This window comes from Oncorhynchus nerka, linkage group LG27 (assembly GCF_034236695.1).
Source record: "Oncorhynchus nerka isolate Pitt River linkage group LG27, Oner_Uvic_2.0, whole genome shotgun sequence".
In the NCBI taxonomy this organism is placed as follows: Eukaryota; Metazoa; Chordata; class Actinopteri; order Salmoniformes; family Salmonidae; genus Oncorhynchus; species Oncorhynchus nerka.
In genome coordinates, this window is record NC_088422.1 from 70842488 (window position 1) to 70865726 (window position 23239).

A 23239-nucleotide genomic window follows, 5' to 3' on the forward strand; every position below is an offset into this window, starting at 1 on the left:
CTAAATCCAATTGAGCACATCTGGGACATCATGTCTCGTTCCATTGCACCACAGACTGTCCAGGAGTTGGCGGATGCTTTAGTCCAGGTCTGGGAGGAGATCCCTCAGGAGACCATCCGCCACCTCATCAGGAGCATGCCCAGGCGTTGTAGGGAGGTCACACAGGCACGTGGAGGCCACACACACTACTGAGCCTCATTTTGACTTGTTTTAAGGACATTACATCAAAGTTGGATCAACCTGTAGTGTGGTTTTCCACTTTAATTTAGAGTGTGACTCCAAATCCAGACCTCCATGGGTTGATAAATTTGATTTTTGTGTGATTTTGTTGTCAGCACATTCAACTACGGTATGTAAAGAAAAAAGTATTTAATAAAAATATTTCATTCATTCAGATGTAGGATGTCTTATTTTAGTGTTCCCTTTATTTTTTTGAGCAGTGTATATAAACTGACAACCCTTACCCTTTTTCTCATCCTCATTCCTCCTTTTTCCCTACACATCTTTCTCTCATCATATTCCTCATTCAATTCCACTCCTCACATCTTCCCTCCCCTTCTCACAAGCTCCCCTCCTGCTCAGGGGGGTTGGGTTAAATGCGGAAGACACATTTAAGTTGAAGACATTCAGTTGTACAATTGACTAGGTATTCCCCTTTCCCTCCCTCCCAGGCTCCTTCCTCGACCTGTGCTTGTGCTGCGGCAGCCTGCTCCTGCTCCTGGTAGTACTGGGAGGCTCGTCGGTCCTCCTCCTCCTGCAGCTTCTTGGCCAGCTCCAGGTCACTGATGCCCTCGGGGAGCTGCTCCCACTGCAGGTCCTGACTCTGCTGCTCCTGCTGCAGCGACAACGCCATCAGGTAGTCCTGCATACGATGAGGAGAGGGCGGGGGGGGGGGGGTTTAAAGAGAGAGAAAAAGAGAATAGGACCAGGTCAATGAGTCTCACGTCATGGTGTTTACACTGTTACCAGAGTGATGTGCCACTGCCAAGTAAGCCTAGTTTAAGTAAGCCTAGTTGTAAGCTACAAAACACCACCCATTTTAAAGTCAGGGCTACACACCTCTTTATTCATTCATAACCCTCATGTAGAGTGAAACCAAATATTTTCCTGAGTGCAGCATCAGACTGTCTTAATTGTCGGCTATGATATGCCCTCTCAAGCATAAGGGTGTCTGGGTGGATGAGAGTGTGAGTAGAGATGACTATTCCCCCCCTCTCTGTACTGGGTGAGGGTGGTGACACAAACCACATCATGCATTATTAAACAGCCAATCGAAGTGCAGCGTGATGCAGCGCAGTACAGAGGGAGGCGCCACATGTCACGGTCATCGCCTGATCAGGCATTCAGACATCAAAACCCTGAGTGTGGGTGTGTGTGTGTGTGGGGGGGAGGGGGGGTTAACAGGAGAGCAGAGGAGCTTTGAACATCTATTATTGAGGAACTTTTCCCCACTACTTCTCCAGAGTAGAGCTGAGTGCAGATGGAGAAGGCTAGGAAGCCACGGGAAAGCAGAGCCCAGATAGAGGAGATGTGTAATATTTACTGTACCCTTTATACAATCCACTCTGTTTTTATTTTACAAGGCAAGTCAGTTAAGAACAAATTCTTATTTTCAATGACGGCCTAGGAACAGTGGGTTAACTGCCTTGTTCAGGGGCAGAGCGATAGATTTTTACCTTGTCAGCTCAGGGATTCAATCTTGCAACCTTTCGGTTACTAGTCCAACGCTCTAACCACTAGGCTACCTGCTACCACAATCAGGTACACTCTGATAGTGACTCACCCTGACTTAGTATTTTTGTAATGCTGCACTGTGACCGTGCACCTTGTTCTCCATGGTATATATCCTCTGCAAGAGATATGTGGTGCACCCAACAGTGCGAAATGGCTGCCATGATTCAGCTAGATGGGTGTTCAGCATTGTTTGTCATTGCTCCCATGAATGAAGTGGAACTGGATCAGAGGGCCCAATTGGAGTAGTGGTCTGACCTGGTCTATCTGGTCCTGCTGTCCGCGGTACACCGTTTCTGGGTCTGACGGGGGTCGCAGGCGGAACTCAGAGTCACAGAAGTTGCCATCCCCGTCCACATTGTGCAGGCTCTCCCACACCACCTTCTCCTCCGTCAGGAAGCCCTGGTCTGTCACCAGGAGGTACAGCTGGCCCTGATCACATGGAGACACACGTTATACACGTCTTATCACTGCCAGAAAATACATCTACACACTTTCACACCCTCTTATTCCTGTAGTAGGTTAACCCTGGATAACAGGTCTGTGTGTGTTTGTGTGTTTAAATGAGGGGGGCTTTGGTATTGGTAAGTATTTATCTTGGGGTCATGGGTGCTACACACAGCTTGCTTCACTTGGCAAGCATGCTCACACACACACTCTCACACAGACAGGCCTGCTCAACTTCCCCTGCTACAGATAACAGGAAGAGCCTGTCCCAGCTGCAGTGATAAGTGGAGGGAGCACAAGGCGGTTGAAACCATCGTAGATAGCATTAAGACTCTAGGTGCTGAATAGGTCCCCATCACGTGTCTACCATGCTCTTTGGGGCATTTGTATTTATGCCCTCACACCAGCCTCAGAACCCTATGTACTGAACATTACATCACCTGGGACTGGGGTGTGGGGAGATCTATTGGGAGGGGGAGGACAGGGAGAAGGGGAACACACTAACAGTGCTCAGCTGTTAACAGATGGTTGAAAAGACTTGGATGAAAGAAAGTCCCCATGTGTCAACAACCTACAATACATAGAATGGGGTGATCTGATCCGGAAGCTAGCAATACATTTGAAATAAAGGCTTATCTGGGACTGAGTGATATGAATTCGGTAACATTATGCAATTCATTTATATAACACCCTTTCCCACTACTAAGAGGACAAGGCAGACTTAACTTGTTTTTGTTCATAATGGACGGTGGTTTGGGGACGCTGTAGCAGAGGAAAGTAAAGAAGACCCATTCACAGTAAACAGTACTGCAAGGCCCCATTTGTCATAACCACGCAGCATAAAGCAATGGATAAAGGCTTGTCAATGACTTGAGTGGTCATTCACCTTGAACTTGATCATGGTGCTGAAGTGGTTGTTCCTGAAGAACACACAGAGCTCTCCTTCCTGCACGGTGGACGTGAGCTCACACAGGCCGGGGTACGTCAGCTGGGTGGCCGTGCTGTGCAGAAATTGCTCGGCTACAAAGCCTGCAGGTAGAGAGAGGGAGAAAGAGAGAGAGGGAGAAAGAGAGAGAGGGAGAAAGAGAGAGAATGAGAAAGAGAGAGAATGAGAAAGAGAGAGAGGGAGAAAGAGAGAGAGGGAGAAAGAGAGAGAGGGAGAAAGAGAGAGAGAAAAAGAGAGAGGGAGAAAGAGAGAGAGGGAGAAAGAGAGAGAGGGAGAAAGAGAGAGAGGGAGAAAGAGAGAGATGGAGATGGAGAGAGAGAGAGGGAGAAAGAGAGAGGGAAAGAGAGAGGGAGAAAGAGAGAGAGGGAGAAAGAGAGAGAGGGAGAAAGAGAGAGAGGGAGAAAGAGAGAGAGGGAGAAAGAGAGAGAGGGAGAAAGAGAGAGAGGGAGAAAGAGAGAGAGGGAGAAAGAGAGAGGGAGAAAGAGAGAGAGGGAGAAAGAGAGAGATGGAGAAAGAGAGAGAGGGAGAAAGAGAGAGAATGAGAAAGAGAGAGAGAGGGAGAAAGAGAGAGAAAGAGAGAGGGAGAAAGAGAGAGGGAGAAAGAGAGAGAGGGAGAAAGAGAGAGAAAGGGAGAAAGAGAGAGAGGGAGAAAGAGAGAGAGGGCAAGAGATAGAGAGCAAGAGATAGAGAGCAAGAGATAGAGAGCGAGTCAGTGAGAGACACACAAGACCGACAACCTGAAAAACAGACAAAGACTTAGGGACTGATATAGAGATATAAAGTGATGTACAGACAGACAAGGATAGACACACTGACCTATAGAATGAGACACAGAGAGAAAGAGAAAGACAGAGTTGTATTGAGTGACACGAAGAGACAGGGTGATATTCTAACTAAGACAAGGAGACAACTAGACAGACCGCAGAGAAGCACTGGAGAGGAAACTGAGACACAGCTCTTCGCCCCACTAACTGACTCACTCTTTCGTTATTTGTTTATTTATGTGATGATGCTAAAATGTTTATTCTATTCTACGGAGTCTTTACCTTATGTTCGTATTCTTGTATTTTATTCTTTCTTATTGTTGTTGCATTGTCAAGAAGGAACCTGCAAGTAAGCATTTCATTGGACGATGTCTACCATGCGTATCCCGTATATATGACTAATAAAACTTAAACTTGATGCTAAAAGCATAAAACATTCAGCCCAGAAGCAAACGTGCCTATGACAGGAATACATCTGAACTGCCCTGGGTGAGCAATACGAGCAGCGTGAGAGAGGGAAAGGAACAGAGCTCAACTAAAGTCAGTCGTCCACAGGAATGTTTAGCCCAGGCCTCCGTTTATCTGCTCAGCGCAATAGGAGAAAATGTCAGCCTTATCAAGCAGCCTGGGATGTGTAGCGGAGAGGCAGCGAGAAAGAAAGCAACACATCCCTCCAGTCCATCGGTCCACCCACCTTCCCCAGCCAGCTCGCTGCTGTCCGACTGTTTGCAGGAGATGATCTTCTCCACCAGCTGGTTGTAGCTGCAGTTACCCACTGCCTTCACAGTGTCGCCCATCTGGAGGAACATAAAAGAGGAGAGAATTCATCCACCGTTGTTGTGTTCTACTATTCACTGTGTCGCCCATCTGGAGGGAACATAAAAGAGGAGAGCATTCATCCACCGTTGTTGTGTTCTACTATTCACTGTGTCGCCCATCTGGAGGGAACATAAAAGAGGAGAGCATTCATCCACCGTTGTTGTGTTCTACTATTCACTGTGTCGCCCATCTGAAGGGAACATAAAAGAGGAGAGCATTCATCCACCGTTGTTGTGTTCTACTATTCACTGTGTCGCCCATCCAGAGGGAACATAAAAGAGGAGAGCATTCATCCACCGTTGTTGTGTTCTACTATTCACTGTGTCGCCCATCTGGAGGGAACATAAAAGAGGAGAGCATTCATCCACCGTTGTTGTGTTCTACTATTCACTGTGTCGCCCATCCGGAGGGAACATAAAAGAGGAGAGCATTCATCCACCGTTGTTGTGTTCTACTATTCACTGTGTCGCCCATCCTGAGGGAACATAAAAGAGGAGAGCATTCATCCACCGTTGTTGTGTTCTACTATTCACTGTGTCGCCCATCCGGAGGGAACATAAAAGAGGAGAGCATTCATCCACCGTTGTTGTGTTCTACTATTCACTGTGTCGCCCATCCGGAGGGAACATAAAAGAGGAGAGCATTCATCCACCGTTGTTGTGTTCTACTATTCACTGTGTCGCCCATCCGGAGGGAACATAAAAGAGGAGAGCATTCATCCACCGTTGTTGTGTTCTACTATTCACTGTGTCGCCCATCCGGAGGGAACATAAAAGAGGAGAGCATTCATCCACCGTTGTTGTGTTCTACTATTCACTGTGTCGCCCATCCGGAGGGAACATAAAAGAGGAGAGCATTCATCCACCGTTGTTGTGTTCTACTATTCACTGTGTCGCCCATCTGGAGGGAACATAAAAGAGGAGAGCATTCATCCACCGTTGTTGTGTTCTACTATTCACTGTGTCGCCCATCTGGAGGGAACATAAAAGAGGAGAGCATTCATCCACCGTTGTTGTGTTCTACTATTCACTGTGTCGCCCATCTGGAGGGAACATAAAAGAGGAGAGCATTCATCCACCGTTGTTGTGTTCTACTATTCACTGTGTCGCCCATCTGGAGGGAACATAAAAGAGGAGAGCATTCATCAACCGTTGTTGTGTTCTACTATTCACTGTGTCGCCCATCTGGAGGGAACATAAAAGAGGAGAGCATTCATCCACCGTTGTTGTGTTCTACTATTCACTGTGTCGCCCATCCAGAGGGAACATAAAAGAGGAGAGCATTCATCCACCGTTGTTGTGTTCTACTATTCACTGTGTCGCCCATCCAGAGGGAACATAAAAGAGGAGAGCATTCATCCACCGTTGTTGTGTTCTACTATTCACTGTGTCGCCCATCCGGAGGGAACATAAAAGAGGAGAGCAATCATCCACCGTTGTTGTGTTCTACTATTCACTGTGTCGCCCATCCAGAGGGAACATAAAAGAGGAGAGCATTCATCCACCGTTGTTGTGTTCTACTATTCACTGTGTCGCCCATCCGGAGGGAACATAAAAGAGGAGAGCATTCATCCACCGTTGTTGTGTTCTACTATTCACTGTGTCGCCCATCTGGAGGGAACATAAAAGAGGAGGGCATTCATCAACCGTTGTTGTGTTCTACTATTCACTGTGTCGCCCATCTGGAGGGAACATAAAAGAGGAGGGCATTCATCCACCGTTGTTGTGTTCTACTATTCACTGTGTCGCCCATCTGGAGGGAACATAAAAGAGGAGGGCATTCATCAACCGTTGTTGTGTTCTACTATTCACTGTGTCGCCCATCTGGAGGGAACATAAAAGAGGAGGGCATTCATCAACCGTTGTGTTCTATTATGCAGTGAAGAACAAGCGACAAGAACATATTGTCATGTTTTCAAAAGAAAAATACTCAATATGAGTTGTACACTAACCAGTCATTCTGAAGTCATTTCTTTCATAAATAATGTGTGGAGTTGGTTTATTGTCTATATGACAAACGGCTATAGAGTACCACAGTATGAGTTATAATACCCATAAAACCTAGTGGTCAAACAGGGAAATAGTTCCAATCTTTTTTCCACCATTCATTTTTCCCACAGGGGATTTTAGAAACACTTAAAATAAGGGCTGTGTTTTTCATGTAGGCTTACCCTGGCGTGACGTTTTGATAACTGTAAATCTCTCTAGGACAAGGTGACTTTAAACAATATATTTGCCTGTATATCATAGCAATAGCTACATGGGTTAAAAAGGTAGACTTGCAGTTACTGCAATGAGTGCGATGCAATACTTTGCTCTCACAGTCACACAGAGGATCTGGGCATGTGCACAGGGTTTGCTTCACGCTGCTACAATGTGGTAGCTACAGGACCAAAACAGCAGAGAAGGTCAGCCTCAGGCTTCAATGTTCTGAGTTATTGCGGATATTGACCCACTACTGCTGTTTTCTTTGTGCATTTATGTCAACTCACCGAGTCTACTTTTAAAGGGGGCTGAGAGAGGGAAGGGTTCTCACCTGCAGGTCCACCAGCCAGCCGTGGTAGAGAGGGATGTCCAGCAGGTCAAAGACAATGCACTCTGGGGTGTACTCAAAGACCCGCACCCCTGTGAACTTCACGTTGACATCCAGCCCTGTCTGCAGCTTGTGCAGCACCGCCATGGCATCACTCATATTCTGGGGGACAACAAATAGAAAGTCATGTTCCTTTTCAAGGTCTTTAGCCAGGGATGTTGGTCTTTGTAGAATTGTTGTTAACTATGGCATTGAAATAAGATTTGACATTGGAATAAATGTTGAGGACAGTGAACCAACTACTGTCACATACTACAGCAGTTACAGATAGAAAAACCGCAGACTCACCCGCAGAAACCTGCTAGTTTGTACTATCAGTTAAGTATACAAACTGTACAAATCAGAAAGTGTCCTGACCAAGGAACTTCCTGTCTACCGTACTCATCACTCCCTCCTGTCTTTCGCCTCTCAGACACAGAAAAGACTAACAAGACCCGTCTGTAGCAAAGCACATGTCTTTTTCAGCCATCTGTTTCCTGTGTTTGAGGAACGCAAAATCCACTTGTAACTTAAATCTTTCTGAATTGATTGCTTTCACTTTACTTCTACGACTCTTTCATACTTTTGCTTGTGCCTGTTTTTTTTAGTCATTAACGTTACGATCGCGGAAATGTTTGTAATGACCTGTCAAACACACTCCGGTAACGCCTGAAATGGGCTGAATGGAATACATTGTCTTTCTGTTGCATCTATAAGAACACTAAAGCTTATTTCGGGGATGTAACACATCTCAACACAAGAATGAGAAGAAAGATCACTTTATTTTGATGTGGAACTGTGGAACTGAAAAAAGTAATCATTTGCTACAATTGAAATGTTAACAAATTACATGCACTGAAATGGATGCAACTTCTGAAAATGAACACTCGGATTATAGTGATATTATGTCTGAATTTGCAAACAATTCAAAGTATCTATAATCTAATCTGTAGGTGTAATCTACAGCCAAGCGTGTTGAATTTTAATCCGAGGGGATCCTACTATTGGCACAATTGTTGAATTATGCAACAGAACGTGACAACAGTCATTAATTAGGCAGTCTAGACAGCACAGGTGAGTGCAGGTAGACCAAGAGTCCTAGACAGAGGAGGTGTTTGTGGTTGCAGCCCTGTTCCACCCCTTTATGTTAATGTTTCATTTATGCAAATACATCCATTGTATTTATGCAACTGTTTCAAGTACACATTTTCTTTATTTTAACATAAAATATAAAAGAAATACCTGACTTATATATATCTATAAATAAAATGGTGAGTGCACCCGCCCCCCAAAAAATAAACACCTGAATTCCCAACAAAATCCCTGAACGCCATTCATTATTTTTCAGTGCCAGTAAAATGTTTTGTGCGCCATAACTCAGTCAATCCTGATGGATAAAAAAAAAAAATCTAAAAGTTTAGAGTGTATTCATCTATTGTCCAACTGCTGCATTTATTAGAATTGTTTTCAAAACCTTTTAACAATTTTGATGACCATTGCTTTGGTCTGTGTCACAGGGAGCCTCTGCAGTTGTCCCCACACCCCACACACACAGAGAGGTGATAGTGGGTGACTTTGTGTGTTTTCTCAATTTTCTAAGAGGATAACCTGTCAATAAGAGGGAAAATAAATTCCCAAAAGCAGGGAGATTCTCCAGCTTTCGCACTTAGCGGTGTGGGTCGTTGAAAAGCATTTCGCTGGACGATCTGTGTGTGTGTGTGTGGGGGGGGGGGATTAGGACGCCTGTGGACAGTTGTGGGGAGGATTAGTATTGTCCATGTAATAGACCATGCAGCTGCTCTACTCCAAAGGAAGAGAGCTTCAGTCACATGACATCAGATGAACCCCCTGAGAGCTACTGATTAGCGCTTCACTAAGCAGGGGGCTTCCTCCACTTCCACAGTGCTTTGCTTTGCTGTTTACACTATATATACACAAAAGTATGTGGACAAACCTTCAAATGAGTGGATTCGGCTATTTCAGCCACACCTATTGCTGACAGGTGTATCAAATTGAGCACACAGCCATGCAATCTCCACAGACAAACATTGGCAGTAGAATGGCCTTACTGAAGAGCTCAGTGATTTCAACGTCATAGGATGCCACCTTTTCAACAAGTCAGTTGGTCAAATTTCTGCCCTGAAAACGTCTAGGAGCAACAACGGCTCAGCTGTGAAGTGGTAGGCCAAACAAGCTCACAGAATTGTCTGTCCTCTTTTGCAAGACTCAGTACCGAGTTCCAAACTGCCTCTGGAAACAACATCAGCACAAGAACGGTTTGCCAGGAGATTCATGAAATGGGTTTCCATGGCCGAGCAGCTGCACACAAGCCTAAGATCACCATGTGCAATGCTAAGCATCGGCTGGAGTGGTGTAAAGCTCACTGCAATTGGATTCTGGGGCAGTGGAAACATTCTCTGGAGTGATGAATAATACTTCACCATCTGGCAGTCCGACAGACAAATCTGGGTTTGGTGGATGCCAGGAGAACTCTACCTGCCCCAATGCATAGTGCCAACTGTAAAGTTTGGTGGAGGAGGAATAATGGTCTGAATTTTTTTTGGGGGGGGTCATGTAGTCCATCATTGAGACACACAGCAAGGATTCTCTCTGCTTTATCCTCCTTGTTTTCCTAAGTACATTTTTGAGGACAGGTGCTAAAGCACAAGTCAAACATGAGTCAGCGCAGTGTAGCAAAAACACACACACTGACAAGTGCACACACAACTGTGTGGGCACTGCGTCTCTGTCTGGCGAAGCTGGCAGCACAGTAAGAGATCAGGAACGTGCCCGCCCACTGCTCCCGCTCTGCCCAGTGCCCAACATGCTGCCTGCTCTGCACACCCACACCCTCCTGCTGTGTGGCCAAGCCCTGCTCCACTCGGCTCCAGCCGCTCACAGACTATAGATTATGACCAGACTACATCTAAGTGCCACCCTAACCACACTAATCATAAATTCTGTGCTGAAAATGGGATCCACACAGAGCCTGTGATATTTGCATGTGATGATGTACAGTAGACTATTCCCTGGACAATGAAGGCCAGTATTCAATGGTTCCACTCCAGCTTTTGCGAAAGAGGGAGACTGATTGGATAAACAGGCCGGCCTTCCTGTAACATTCCACTAACAGGCTGGGAGCCAGATCAACATTTTATTCCCCCCAGCAGTCACACACACACACACACGACCACGCTCATTCGCCAGCACGTCTCTCTCTCTCTCACACACGCTCTGCTTCCACTTGGGACTGGTGAGTGACTCCAGACCTCTATCCGCTGGCAAATCAGGCTGATCAGGCTGACCACGAAGCTGACTGACAGACTAATTGACAGACACTGGCAAGAGCTTTGCTTCAGTTTTCATGTCAATGGCATTCTGGAAATGGGATCCACACAGAGCCTGTGATATTTGCATGTGATGATGTACAGTAGACTATTCCCTGGACAATGAAGGCCAGTATTCAATGGTTCCACTCCAGCTTTTGCGAAAGAGGGAGACTGATTGGATAAACAGGCCGGCCTTCCTGTAACATTCCACTAACAGGCTGGGAGCCAGATCAACATTTTATTCCCCCCAGCAGTCACACACACACACACACGACCACGCTCATTCGCCAGCACGTCTCTCTCTCTCTCACACACGCTCTGCTTCCACTTGGGACTGGTGAGTGACTCCAGACCTCTATCCGCTGGCAAATCAGGCTGATCAGGCTGACCACGAAGCTGACTGACAGACTAATTGACAGACACTGGCAAGAGCTTTGCTTCAGTTTTCATGTCAATGGCATTCTGGACAGCTCCCCGAGTATTATGGAGATCTGGCACAAAACTTTATTAGGTCGTGTTAAAAAGAAAAACGCTATTGCAACCTCTTTGCAATAAGAAATTGAGACCAAAAGCTCAAGAGAAGTTCCAAGTGTTTAATACCAAGGATACATTCAGCTGAGTGCACATATTTAGAAAGTTCACAAAACATCTTATACTCTTCCCTCCTTTTGGTCACCACCCTCTTGAAGTTGTCACCTCCCCAGCGATACATTTATGACCCCAATGAGTTTCCCTCTGGCTCCTGTGGAATGTCCATGCTCCTCTCTTTGTTCAGCCAGATGTCAGAATCCCACCTTGTCCATCTTCTGTTCTGGGCTTGACCCTGCTCTCTGATCCTAGGCAATTTCCTCTTCTCTGATTGGGTTATGGTTTCTAAATTAGCATATACACAGTTTCAGGGCCTAAACTCCATTAATTCTCACAGTAATCATTCACTAAACAGGATAAAAACTACAGTTTAACATGTTACATTTTAATTGAACCCATCAGTAGCCTATGTCAGTTTAAGTCTGCATTTTAGTCTACAACTGTGCACTCTTAAAATCCACAATCATGTTGCATACAGCGACACACTCCCATCCTGCTACATTATTTTTTTAGGAGCATCTCTATCTCAATAAAATAGAATATTCTATATCGTATAACCATAAAAGCGCTATCAAGTGAATAGTGCTAGTGTGCAATCTCTCAGGAGTGCCATTTATGGGAACATGACCAGTCTTTGCAGAATAAACCTTTACTAATCGCTCCAGTTTCTGAGTTACTGTTTAACAACAGCCAAGCAATCGCTATTTTAATCCTCATATCCTCCGACAGATGATATTTGATGTTTTGAAGCCAGAATTTATAAATAGAACTCTGTTATGATGAACTCCTTCAACACTCTTCAAAATCATAATAAAAGGAGCTTGACTATTCAAATATGCAGCAGACAATATCAAACAAAAAGGCATGAACAAGATTATATATATATACACACACACTGCTCAAAAAAATTAAGGGAACACTTAAACAACACAATGTAACTCCAAGTCAATCACACTTCTGTGAAATCAAACTGTCCACTTAGGAAGCAACACTGATTGACAATAAATTTCACATGCTGTTGTGCAAATGGAATAGACAACAGGTGGAAATTATAGGCAATTAGCAAGACACCCCCAATAAAGGAGTGGTTCTGCAGGTGGTGACCACAGACCACTTCTCAGTTCCTATGCTTCCTAGCTGACGTTTTGGTCACTTTTGAATGCTGGCGGTGCTTTCACTCTAGTGGTAGCATGAGACGGAGTCTACAACCCACACAAGTGGCTCAGGTAGTGCAGCTCATCCATGATGGCACATCAATGCGAGCTGTGGCAAGAAGGTTTGCTGTGTCTGTCAGCGTAGTGTCCAGAGCATGGAGGCGCTACCAGGAGACAGGCCAGTACATCAGGAGATGTGGAGGAGGCCGTAGGAGGGCAACGACCCAGCAGCAGGACCGCTACCTCCGCCTTTGTGCAAGGAGGAGCACTGCCAGAGCCCTGCAAAATGACCTCCAGCAGGCCACAAATGTGCATGTGTCTGCTCAAACGGTCAGAAACAGACTCCATGAGGGTGGTATGAGGGCCCGACGTCCACAGGTGGGGGTTGTGCTTACAGCCCAACACCGTGCAGGACATATGGCATTTGCCAGAGAACACCAAGATTGGCAAATTCGCCACTGGCGCCCTGTGCTCTTCACAGATGAAAGCAGGTTCACACTGAGCACGTGACAGACGTGACAGGGTCTAGAGACGCCGTGGAGAACGTTCTGCTGCCTGCAACATCCTCCAGCATGACCGGTTTGGTGGTGGTTCAGTCATGGTGTGGGGTGGCATTTCTTTGGGGGGCCGCACAGCCCTCCATGTGCTCGCCAGAGGTAGCCTGACTGCCATTAGGTACCGAGATGAGATCCTCAGACCCCTTGTGAGACCATATGCTGGTGCGGTTGGCCCTGGGTTCATGCAAGACAATGCTAGACCTCATGTGGCTGGAGTGTGTCAGCAGTTCCTGCAAGAGGAAGGCATTGATGCTATGGACTGGCCCGCCCGTTCCCCAGACCTGAATCCAATTGAGCACATCTGGGACATCATGTCTCACTCCATCCACCAATGCCACGTTGCACCACAGACTGTCCAGGAGTTGGCGGATGCTTTAGTCCAGGTCTGGGAGGAGATCCCTCAGGAGACCATCCGCCACCTCATCAGGAGCACGCCCAGGCATTGTAGGGAGGTCACACAGGCACGTGGAGGACACACACACTACTGAGCCTCATTTTGACTTGTTTTAAGGACATTACATCAAAGTTGGATCAGCCTGTAGTGTGGTTTTCCACTTTAATTTAGAGTGTGACTCCAAATCCAGACCTACATGGGTTGATAAATTTGATTTCCATTGATAATTTTTGTGTGATTTTGTTGTCAGCACATTCAATTATGTAAAGTATTTAATAAAAATATTTAATTCATTCAGATCTAGGATGTGTTATTTTAGTGTTCCCTTTATTTTTTTGAGCAGTAAAAGTTTGGGGTCACTTAGAAATGTCCTTGTTTTTGGAAAGAAAGAAAAGCACATTTTTGGTCCATTAAAATATCATCAAATTGTTCAGAAATACAGTGTAGACATTGTTAATGTTGTAAATAACTATTGTAGCTGGAAACGGCTGATTATTTATGGAATATCTACATAGGCGTACAGAGGCCCATTATCAGCAACCATCACTCCTGTGTTCCAATGGCATGTTGTGTTAGCTAATCCAAGTTTATAATTTTAAAAGGCTAATTGATCATTAGAAAACCCTTTTGCAATTATGTTAGTGCAGCTGAAAACTGTTGTGCTTATTAAAGACGCAATAAATCTGGACACCTTTAGACTAGTTGAGAATCTGGAGCGTCAGCATTTGAGGGTTTGATTACAGGCTCAAAATGGCTAGAAAAACGAAGGACTTCCTTCTGAAACTCGTCAGTCTATTCTTGTGATGAAGGCTATTCCATGCGAGAAATTGCCAAGAAACTGAAGATCCCGTACAACGCTGTGTACTACTCCCTTCACAGAACAGCGCAAACTTGCTCTAACCAGAATAGAAAGACGAGTGGGAGGCCCCGGTGCACAACTGAGTAAGAGGACAAGTACATTATAGTGTCTAATTTGAAAAACAGACGCCTCACAAGTCCTCAACTGGCAGCTTCATTAAATAGTACTCGCAAAACACCAGTCTCAACATCAACAGTGAAGAGGCGACCCCAGGATGCTGGCATTCTTGGCAGGAGCTTGGAGAGCTACGACTGTACGTCAGTCAGAACATTCTCCTTGGACAGTAATGGAGAGACTGGTATGTACACACGCACACATGACTGTTCTCCTCCCCGAGCGATGGCGTCCGTGAAGAGAATAACATTCACAGATGTGCTGGTTCTTTGCCACAGCAGAGTGGAGAGAAGGAGGAGAGGAAGAAAGGCCATGGCCCTCCCACATTCCAGGCAGCAGGGATAGGGATGGGATTGTGGATGGGAATTATAAAGCCATCCCTGCCAGGCCATATGAACCACCCAGAGCCCCAGCACTGGCCTCGATCTGAACTCAGCCATGCATCCCTGAGCACCCTCCCACAGCGATGTGAAGAGACATGACCTGCCCCTCATGACCATGTGCGGTTGGCCTGATAAGACGCAGCTTATGTAACCTATATAGGGGCTAAACGCAGCTCCAGGGCAGTGAGCTGTTTTTTATGTAACCTATATAGGGGCTAAACGCAGATCCAGGGCAGTGGGCTGTTTTTTATGGAACCTATATAGGGGCTAAACGCATCTCCAGGGCAGAGAGCTGTTTTTTATGTAACCTATATAGGGGCTAAACGCAGATCCAGGGCAGTGGGCTGTTTTTTATGGAACCTATATAGGGGCTAAACGCAGCTCCAGGGCAGTGGGCTGTTTTTTATGTAACCTATATAGGGGCTAAACGCAGCTCCAGGGCAGTGGGCTGTTTTTTATGTAACCTATATAGGGGCTAAACGCAGCTCTAGGGCAGTGGGCTGTTTTTTATGGAACCTATATAGGGGCTAAACGCAGCTCCAGGGCAGTGGGCTGTTTTTTATGTAACCTATATAGGGGCTAAACGCAGCTCCAGGGCAGTGGGCTGTTTTTCCATACAACCATAATCATCATGCTGCTTATTTTCATCTTACATAAATATACATTCATTGGTGTTTCTGGAGATTCATTCCCAATGCAAATGTTGCGCAAATGCACATGACCGTATAAACACTCATCTTAACATTGCATCGTTGCCATTTAGAATATGATATATTTCTGGATAGAAGAAGACAGGAACTGCAGTCACTAAATGGTAGGCAGGGATATTTTAGGCTGGGAAGTGAGAACAAGTGAGCCCCCTTGGCGTGGTGCGAGTTAATAGTGTGATGCTGCTGCTTTACTTTTTGGCTGCTGCTCTGCCATCAGAGATCTAAGAGGGGGGGGGGGGGGGGTGCCCAACAACAACCTAGAGCCTGCCTGCCTCATCCTGCATGCCTGTCTGATTCTCCAACATGAGCCACAGAGATGAACCGGTAGACATGCGTATGATCAGTGAATAACTGCCCTTTTGATTGTGTTAAGGCAACAGTCCTTACCTGTTCATAGTTTAGCCGCTGGGCTTCAGAAATCTCTTTCGGCTTGGCATCGAGGATGTAGTCTCCTGCAGGGGAGACAGAGCGAGGGAGAGAGAGAGGAGGAAGCAACATCAGAGGACCTGGGGATACAGGCTAAGTAAAGCAGCCACAGACACACAGGGGAGCTGAGAGGGAAAATATCATCAGGGTAGAGCCCTGCCCGCTCACCAGTGACATCACAGCCTGCTTACGTCAATCCCAAGTGAAGAGGTGATATTATCGACTATGTTCTGATTTCATAAGAGGTGTCTAATCCTCAGTGAGAAGCGGGATGTTGAGTGCTAAGCGCTGGCCAGCTGTTTTTCCAGGAAGGGCTCGGCCAGGCATGCGGGGTCAGTCAAGCTCTGGCCAGTGGGGAGCCGCTAGAGAGTTGTTAAGGGCTTAGTGTAGGACCTAGGGAGAGCAGCCACTGGGGCGGGCAGGGAGAGCCTTGTGAAGAGCCCTGTGGTGCTAATCACAGTGCACCTGTCATCCAACCATTAACGTCGCACCCAACTCCACCCTCCCCTCTCTGAGCAACACATAGCGGCAGTGTCTAGCTGTCAAAAACATACCCACTCGCGAGATATTTTATGTTACAAGATAATGATTCTGAGACTTTTAGATCTGAAAAACAAAAATAGGCCTACTTTTTCTCATGATCCAACGATTGCTCTTACTTTAACAAAGTGAGCCAGTAGTCAATGTGTTTGTGAGCCGGGAGCTACTCTGATTCGATCTCCATATCCTCTGCTCAGACACAGGCTTCCTCAGCCCTGGCCATGAATGCACCCAGCTGAGGCCAGTCAACTGACTCGGACATTTCTATGCCCAGGGAACCCCCGGCCATACCCCCCCTACCTCCCCCCGCCTGCCCCGTTCCCTGCCAACTGACTGTAGACGGTGCCCTCCCTGCCCGGGCCTCTACTGCTGCTGTTGATGATTCACTGGCATGCTCCACAGAGTACTAAATCCCAACACCGACCAGCAGCCTCTATAATACAACATACATCTCCTTCACTTCTGCCCCTATGGGCCTCACAGTAGTTATTAATACAGCGCCTGAATCAGCCCACGTTAAATGGGGCTCTTTGTGAGCAGCTCTTTTTCACAAGCCATTGTTTTTTGTCTGGGCATAAAACAATAACTGTGCGTAATGAAGTGCAGTGGTGAGGCTAAGAGACAGGCCTATCTGCCTGCTCCTGGACATTACACAACATGAATGTTTGACCAGGGACCAATCCATTCATTATGAGCTCTCAGCCACTAGCTGGAGTAAAGACAAAGCCGTCTCCACAAACACGGAACTGCAATTTATGGGCACTTGTGAAAGAAGAGCAGAGACGACTCAGAGGCATATCTGGGATGATACGCATACACAACCTGCATAACGCAGTTAAAGGTCGGCAATGTACAGAAGAGGGATGGCTACAACCATGAGCATTCCTCCGAGGAAATCTAACACGACAGTCGGAAAAACAGGAGTTGCATGAAATGAAAACGCTGTGCTTCATTACTGCTTGTCACCTGTGATTTGCAGAAGGGTTGAAGTGCTCACTGAGTCAGGGTGCTCAAAAGAGACAGGGAGTGTTTTTGCACTGAACTTGGAATCAACCATGGGTATCTGTAGGAGCAGATGAGCAAGGTGCAGAGCTGCAGACAGAGGGAGCAATCAGGTGATTCCATCAGGGGCACAATGGGGGAGAGGGCCCTGAGTGGTTGGGAGTGAGGGTAAAGGCCTCTCTGTGGCTTCTTACTGGTATTGAACATAGAGCTATGGGGTTGGAGTGAGTTCTGTGTTCCATCAGACCCACACACTAGGCTACCTCTGTCTCTCAATGTGCTAATGCTTTGGGTCAGTCTGAATGGTCTCCTCTCTCAGGGTTTCATGTCAGTTGGCCAGCAGGGTACAGTTTACAGTTTATTGTTTGCCTCCTCTCTTATAAAAAAAAAAGTATTTGAAGAAGGTCAAATTAGATTTGCCTGGTCATAGTGTTGTCTGACAATGAAATGCACACACTATAGATGATACTTTTTCTTCCAGCAAAATGAACTGAACTCTAATGCATGCAATTCAATTATAATTTATCAGTCATGGACACCAAGCGCTATGGACTCAGAGGCAGATTCTGTGGGGAGGAAACACAAGGCTCTCCCATTAACAGAGTTCAACAACAGACTAAATTACTAATTCTCAATGACATTTTCCTAGCCAATGCATCCTAAAAATGTAACATCTAACCAAAAGGTAACAACATTATTGCATACAATCATTATTACCCCTGGTACAAAACACACTAATGAGAAGTCAATACAACATTTGAGTTAGACCTAATGAAAAATACTTGAAGAGAAGCAGCAAACTGAGAAATGTAATGAACATTCCCATGACTGACATCAAAAACATATATCTTGACAATGAAGAATCATCCCTCTGTTTCCCCGATCACATTTAGCTGTTTATATTATTGGTAGCTAACTAACTAATCTGTCCCCCAATGAAGCACGACAGTGTACACTGTAATTAAACCATGGTGAGAAATATCCTTAGCCATAAATTAACGACAGTCTGTGTCTTGGCTCATAATGACTAATACAGATTAAATAAAAACCAGTTGAATCTGCTAATCACATGCAGAATGTAGGACAATGTAGCACAAACAGTCAGGAGTCTTTTAGTGCAAACTGACCTCTATACCGAACTCCCAAATGATCATTTGAAAGTAAACAACTCCCATGGCATGACTAATGTGGATACATTTCAGGACTTCTGGCGTCTCTCAGAACTCAGCAGCTGGTGACTCCATTTCTCTTATAGTTAGAGTTGTTATTGACGCCTAACCGTCTTTATATGATGCATTTAGCTAGAACACACTCAAAACGGGACACTAGTCATAGCACCAGTCAAAGAATTATAGAGCTGGTAAAATTGAAGCCAAACTGACCACTGCCATGAAAAGAGGGCTTGGCAAAAGTGACAGATTTTTCTCTCTCTATAGCTTAGATGAGAATGCCTTTAGTAACAGGACACCCCTGGTTCTTCATCATAACAGCACCCAGCTACGGAGGGAGGCAGTGGGGTCAGCGTGCTCCGCAAGGAGAAAGAACACAGCTCCTGTTTCCCTGACGTTAGCAGGGCTTGGTCCACAGGGATTCTTCAGTCCTCCTGGTCAGTCTATACTGGACCATACCACCTGACCTCACATGGGTATTAGCGATGCGCGGGTGAGCTGTTTTTCATCAATAAAAGGCCACTCTAAAATGGACAGTTTTGTCACACAACACAATGCCACAGCGTGCAATTGGCATGCTGACTGCAGCAATGTCCACCAGAGCTGTTGCCAGAGAATGTAATGTTAATTGTCTCTACCATAAGCCACTTTCAACATTGTTTTACAGAATTTGGCAGTACGTCCAACCGGCCTCACAACTGCAGACCACGTGTAACCACGCCTGCCCAGGACCTCCACGTCCGGCTTCTTCACCTCAGACCACGTGTACCACGCCAGCCCAGGACCTCCACATCCGGCTTCTCACCTGCGGGATCGTCTTAGACCAGCCACCTGGACAATTGATGAAACTGAGGAGTATTTCTGTCTGTAATAAAGCCCTTTTGTGGGGAAAAACTAATTCTGATTGGCTGGGCCTGGCTCCCATGTGGGCCTGCCCTCCCAGGCCCACCCATGGCTGCGCCACTGCTTAGTCATGTGAAATCCATAGATTGGGGCCGAATGAACTTATTTCAATTGACTGATTCCCTTATATGAACTGTACCTCAGTAAAATGGTTGAAATTGCTGCATGCTGCGTTTATATTTTTGTTCAGTATAGTTGACTAAAATTGTTGTCTTTCATCTCTGCTTCTCTCACACAGCAAATACGTTCTGGGACCAAGGAGAAAATTGAATGACTTAAAAAAACCATGAAAGATTTTACATGCAAAAATGTCTAAATGACATCAGTTTCACCGGTTTAGAAAATTAAAACAGCTCAACATGTTTTTGATAAGATCTCAGTCCGGCTTGGATAAATATTTTATGTGGTTTAAATAATAAGACAATAATAAAGGTAAAGTGATGGCTTACACTTTTATGATGCTGATAAAGATAGCACCGCCACCTTTATAGACTGTCCCTAACCGCACATTCATTCTCTCAAGATGCTGAAAGAAACAATAATGATTATTAATTCTGCAGGAGTTAATATTATATTAGGCGATGTGAGAGGTTATAGACCTACAGTCAATCCACGTTTCAGTTAGGCTACTATTTCATTTAACCCATCTGAACAGTAGTTCCCTTGATGTGCCATTTTGAAATCTCCGTCTTGAGACTGTTGAATCATCACACATGACATAGCCAGAACTGCCATCCTCCCTTTTTACTACATATTCCCCAAACATCAACACTCCATTTCGCAGATTTTCTATTATTGAATTAAACTCCGACATTGTCCTTTTTGCCTCAGTGGATCGATTTGAACTTTTCTGCCCAAGTCCCCAAATGCATTTGGCAATTGCCGTGTATTTAGGGCACTACAGTTAGTGTGTAGCCTAAGCTTTAGGGCCTAACGCCAGACAGAAATAATTAAATGAAAACCTCAATGTAGTCTATAGATATGAATTGCACATTTATGGATTTTTTTATGTATTGGTTTCTCTTTATTCAACTCGCCTGCCTGCCCTTCATCCATACAATATTTTATGACCCTAAACCTACCCACCACATCTGTGGGGACTCCAGGCATATAACTAATGGGTGTACAAGTACATATGCACTCTCCTGAGGGCAGGTCTAGCAGCTAGGTGACGACCAGAATGCGTATAATGATCCAGGTACAGTATTGAATTTATTGCAGAATCTTCCATTGTATTCACTGGCTAAAAATCAAGTGGAGGTTTTGTTAATTTATAAGGAAAACTCAGGTAATATTGGCATATTGGTGATTTCACAGCAGCTATGCAATTACTGTGTGCCATTGCTTAAATCATATGAAATCCATATTATATAGCAATTTATCCTAAAGCTAGGAGAGGCAGCAAATCCACAGTCTACTGAAGGGAGGTGAGGAAATTAGTATAATAAAACTGAAGTGCCAGGCAGGCAGTGAGGCAGGTCCTGTGATTATTCATACAGTAATGCCTTCCCAGGCAGTGGGACATAATTACAGCCCTCCAGTACTCTGTCATTAAGGTCACATTGCACTTCCCAGGCTAGTTTCTACTACAGCTCAATGCTCCACTGCACTGGTGTACTACAGTTACAGCCAGACTAGCAATTTGTGACATGGACCTTCCAGGCAGGTTCAAAACCAAAGAAAAATACAGTATTTCCCATTGCCTTTGAGCACCGTCAAGGTGGCTTGAATTTGTATCAGGCTTAAAAAAGAAAAACAGGTCACAACTGTCTGTAAACTTAGAGAAATACTAGAGACCAGGAATAAACGGTACATTTCACCCTCCAGGAGAGCACCGAAAGAACAGGTCACTGATTTAAATGACACTTGGGTCTTCGGTTTCGTAAACAGATTCCCACTTGTACTTACCAAGATATTCCATCAACTGTTCAGCAGTTATGATCTCCATCATTGGTGGCATCTTCACCTGTAATGGAACCACATACATTATTTAACAAACCAAACAATATGACTAAAGTTAGTCAGGCCAATAGAACCTGGCTGACAGGAATCTCCCTCCCCATGATTATGGTTCACAGTAAATACACCCACACCTGGGAAGTGGAAAGCTGTGTTTAAAGTCACCAGAAGTGCATTGTTAGCAGTTGCACAACTGTCAGCACACACACAGGCGTTTGAAGCAAAGAATTATTTTACAGTCACTTTCATGTCACCCATTTTCACAGTAGGTAGTGAAGTTTTAGGGAAGGTTTCAGACACAGAGCTGCAGTTTAAGTTGTGAAGCCACATACTGAATCAGAATCTCCACCGCCTGCCAACCAACTGTCACTGACAATAAATAAACATTATCTTTATGATGTAAATGAAACCAGAGGCTTAAAAATGACTAAATTGGAAGCTCTGAGAATACTTATAAGAGAGAGACTGAGCTGCCAAGGCCGCAGCATGGGGAAAATATATACAACTGGGTCTATGGTATAATTGGTCAATGTGACCTGTCAACAAACTCCATCATAAAATTACAATAATTGAGTATTAAGAGAAAATAAAGATGAATGCATATGAGTGGTATAATTTGAACTTGGACTTAAATTCTGCCCAAATGAAGGAAGATTATTTATGAATCTTCAACTTTTCATGGTATTCTATATTCTGGCAGGTGACAATAGCTTATTTTACTACTGATCATTCCATTTTTATTTTAAACTGATAATACAACAGATAGCGTAGTTATGATGACCAGCTTCAGAATTACTTCTCTATTAGGAATTTAGTATTGACAAATAATAGATGTGAAAATGTTCCAAATGGCATCACACACACCACATGTAAACTTGTCTCAGAGGTCTGGTTATGATGTCAGTCATTTACCTTCCATGCCAGCAATAGAACATTCATAATTGCCAGCAATGGGCATGGACCGTTCTCATTCTGGGTAATGATAGGTGTGTTTTCCTCCTTCCATTTGATCCACTTGATGTGGTATATGGACTGGCCAGCGCCCCGGTCCTTGGTGCACGGGATCTTAGTTCCATCAGCCCCATACTCGCTCTGTAGTGTTATTGCCAGCCCCCTGTCCTCCAACCCTTCACTGTTGAGATCGAAACTGGGACAGGAGTTGAGGTTCGAGAAGGACTCAAGTGAGTCGGCGCTCCTAGATTCTGCCGCGATGCACGGGTCACTCCCACTCTGCAAACCCTCGCATATGGTTTTGTCAATCGCAACTCCACATTTGACGTTTCCCGTATTTGTTTTGTCCGAACATAGGTGTGTCGGTTTTGCCAGCTTCGCTGGTTCAACTGACTCACGACCCAACAACTCAGCTTCACCATCTGTAATCCTTACCCCCATTGAGGAAGGCTCGCCATCCGTTTTATTGTTTACTAACTTTGAGGTGGCATCCTCGTTGTTTCCTGTAGCCAGTTGCGTGCCATATCCCATCCCGTTACTCAAATTATCTCCAGATCCAGAGGACAATGTCTCCGACCAACCACTCGATTGAATGTTCTTCTCTTGCACCGGGAGAGACTCGATCATTTCTGCCATATCTAATTTCTCAACACTGGAGATATCATTACTAGCAGTGCTAGGGGCACTACTGGAGCTAGTAGTACAACTAACCAAAGTACTGAGAGAACGCTCACTATTCTTGCACGTATCGGTCGCTCCCTTCATTCCGCCAACTGTTTTAATATCGCCCATCTCTCCTGCAATAGTAGCACATAGAGTACTTCCTCCAACATCTCGATGCAGGTTTGCATTTTTCTCCATTTCGATTTACACACTGTCGACAGCCTTAAGCTAGCTTAATTCCAGCTTCAGCCCCACAGACG

The 23239-nt window shown here is 45.2% G+C and overlaps 1 protein-coding gene and 1 long non-coding RNA gene across 3 annotated transcripts in view; one reads left to right on the plus strand and one right to left on the minus strand.

Moving 5' to 3' along the window:
* Positions 1-23178, minus strand: part of LOC115112269 (ubiquitin carboxyl-terminal hydrolase MINDY-2-like) — a 28841-nt gene extending 5663 nt beyond the window's left edge. For both annotated transcript variants that reach the window (XM_029639217.2, XM_029639216.2), the window contains exons 1-8: positions 22278-23178; positions 21315-21372; positions 15754-15818; positions 7243-7401; positions 4583-4685; positions 3065-3207; positions 1990-2163; positions 686-862 (exon numbers count right to left, since the gene is read on the minus strand). In XM_029639217.2, coding sequence (XP_029495077.1) covers positions 686-862; positions 1990-2163; positions 3065-3207; positions 4583-4685; positions 7243-7401; positions 15754-15818; positions 21315-21372; positions 22278-23177 — 1779 coding nt within the window. In that variant the 5' untranslated portion in view covers position 23178. The remainder of the gene's footprint in view (positions 1-685; positions 863-1989; positions 2164-3064; positions 3208-4582; positions 4686-7242; positions 7402-15753; positions 15819-21314; positions 21373-22277) is intronic.
* Positions 768-19572, plus strand: LOC135565363 (uncharacterized). Its single transcript, XR_010461577.1, has 2 exons — positions 768-856; positions 19171-19572. It is a non-coding gene; the product is annotated as an uncharacterized LOC135565363 (long non-coding RNA).
* Positions 23179-23239: the final 61 nt, after the last annotated feature.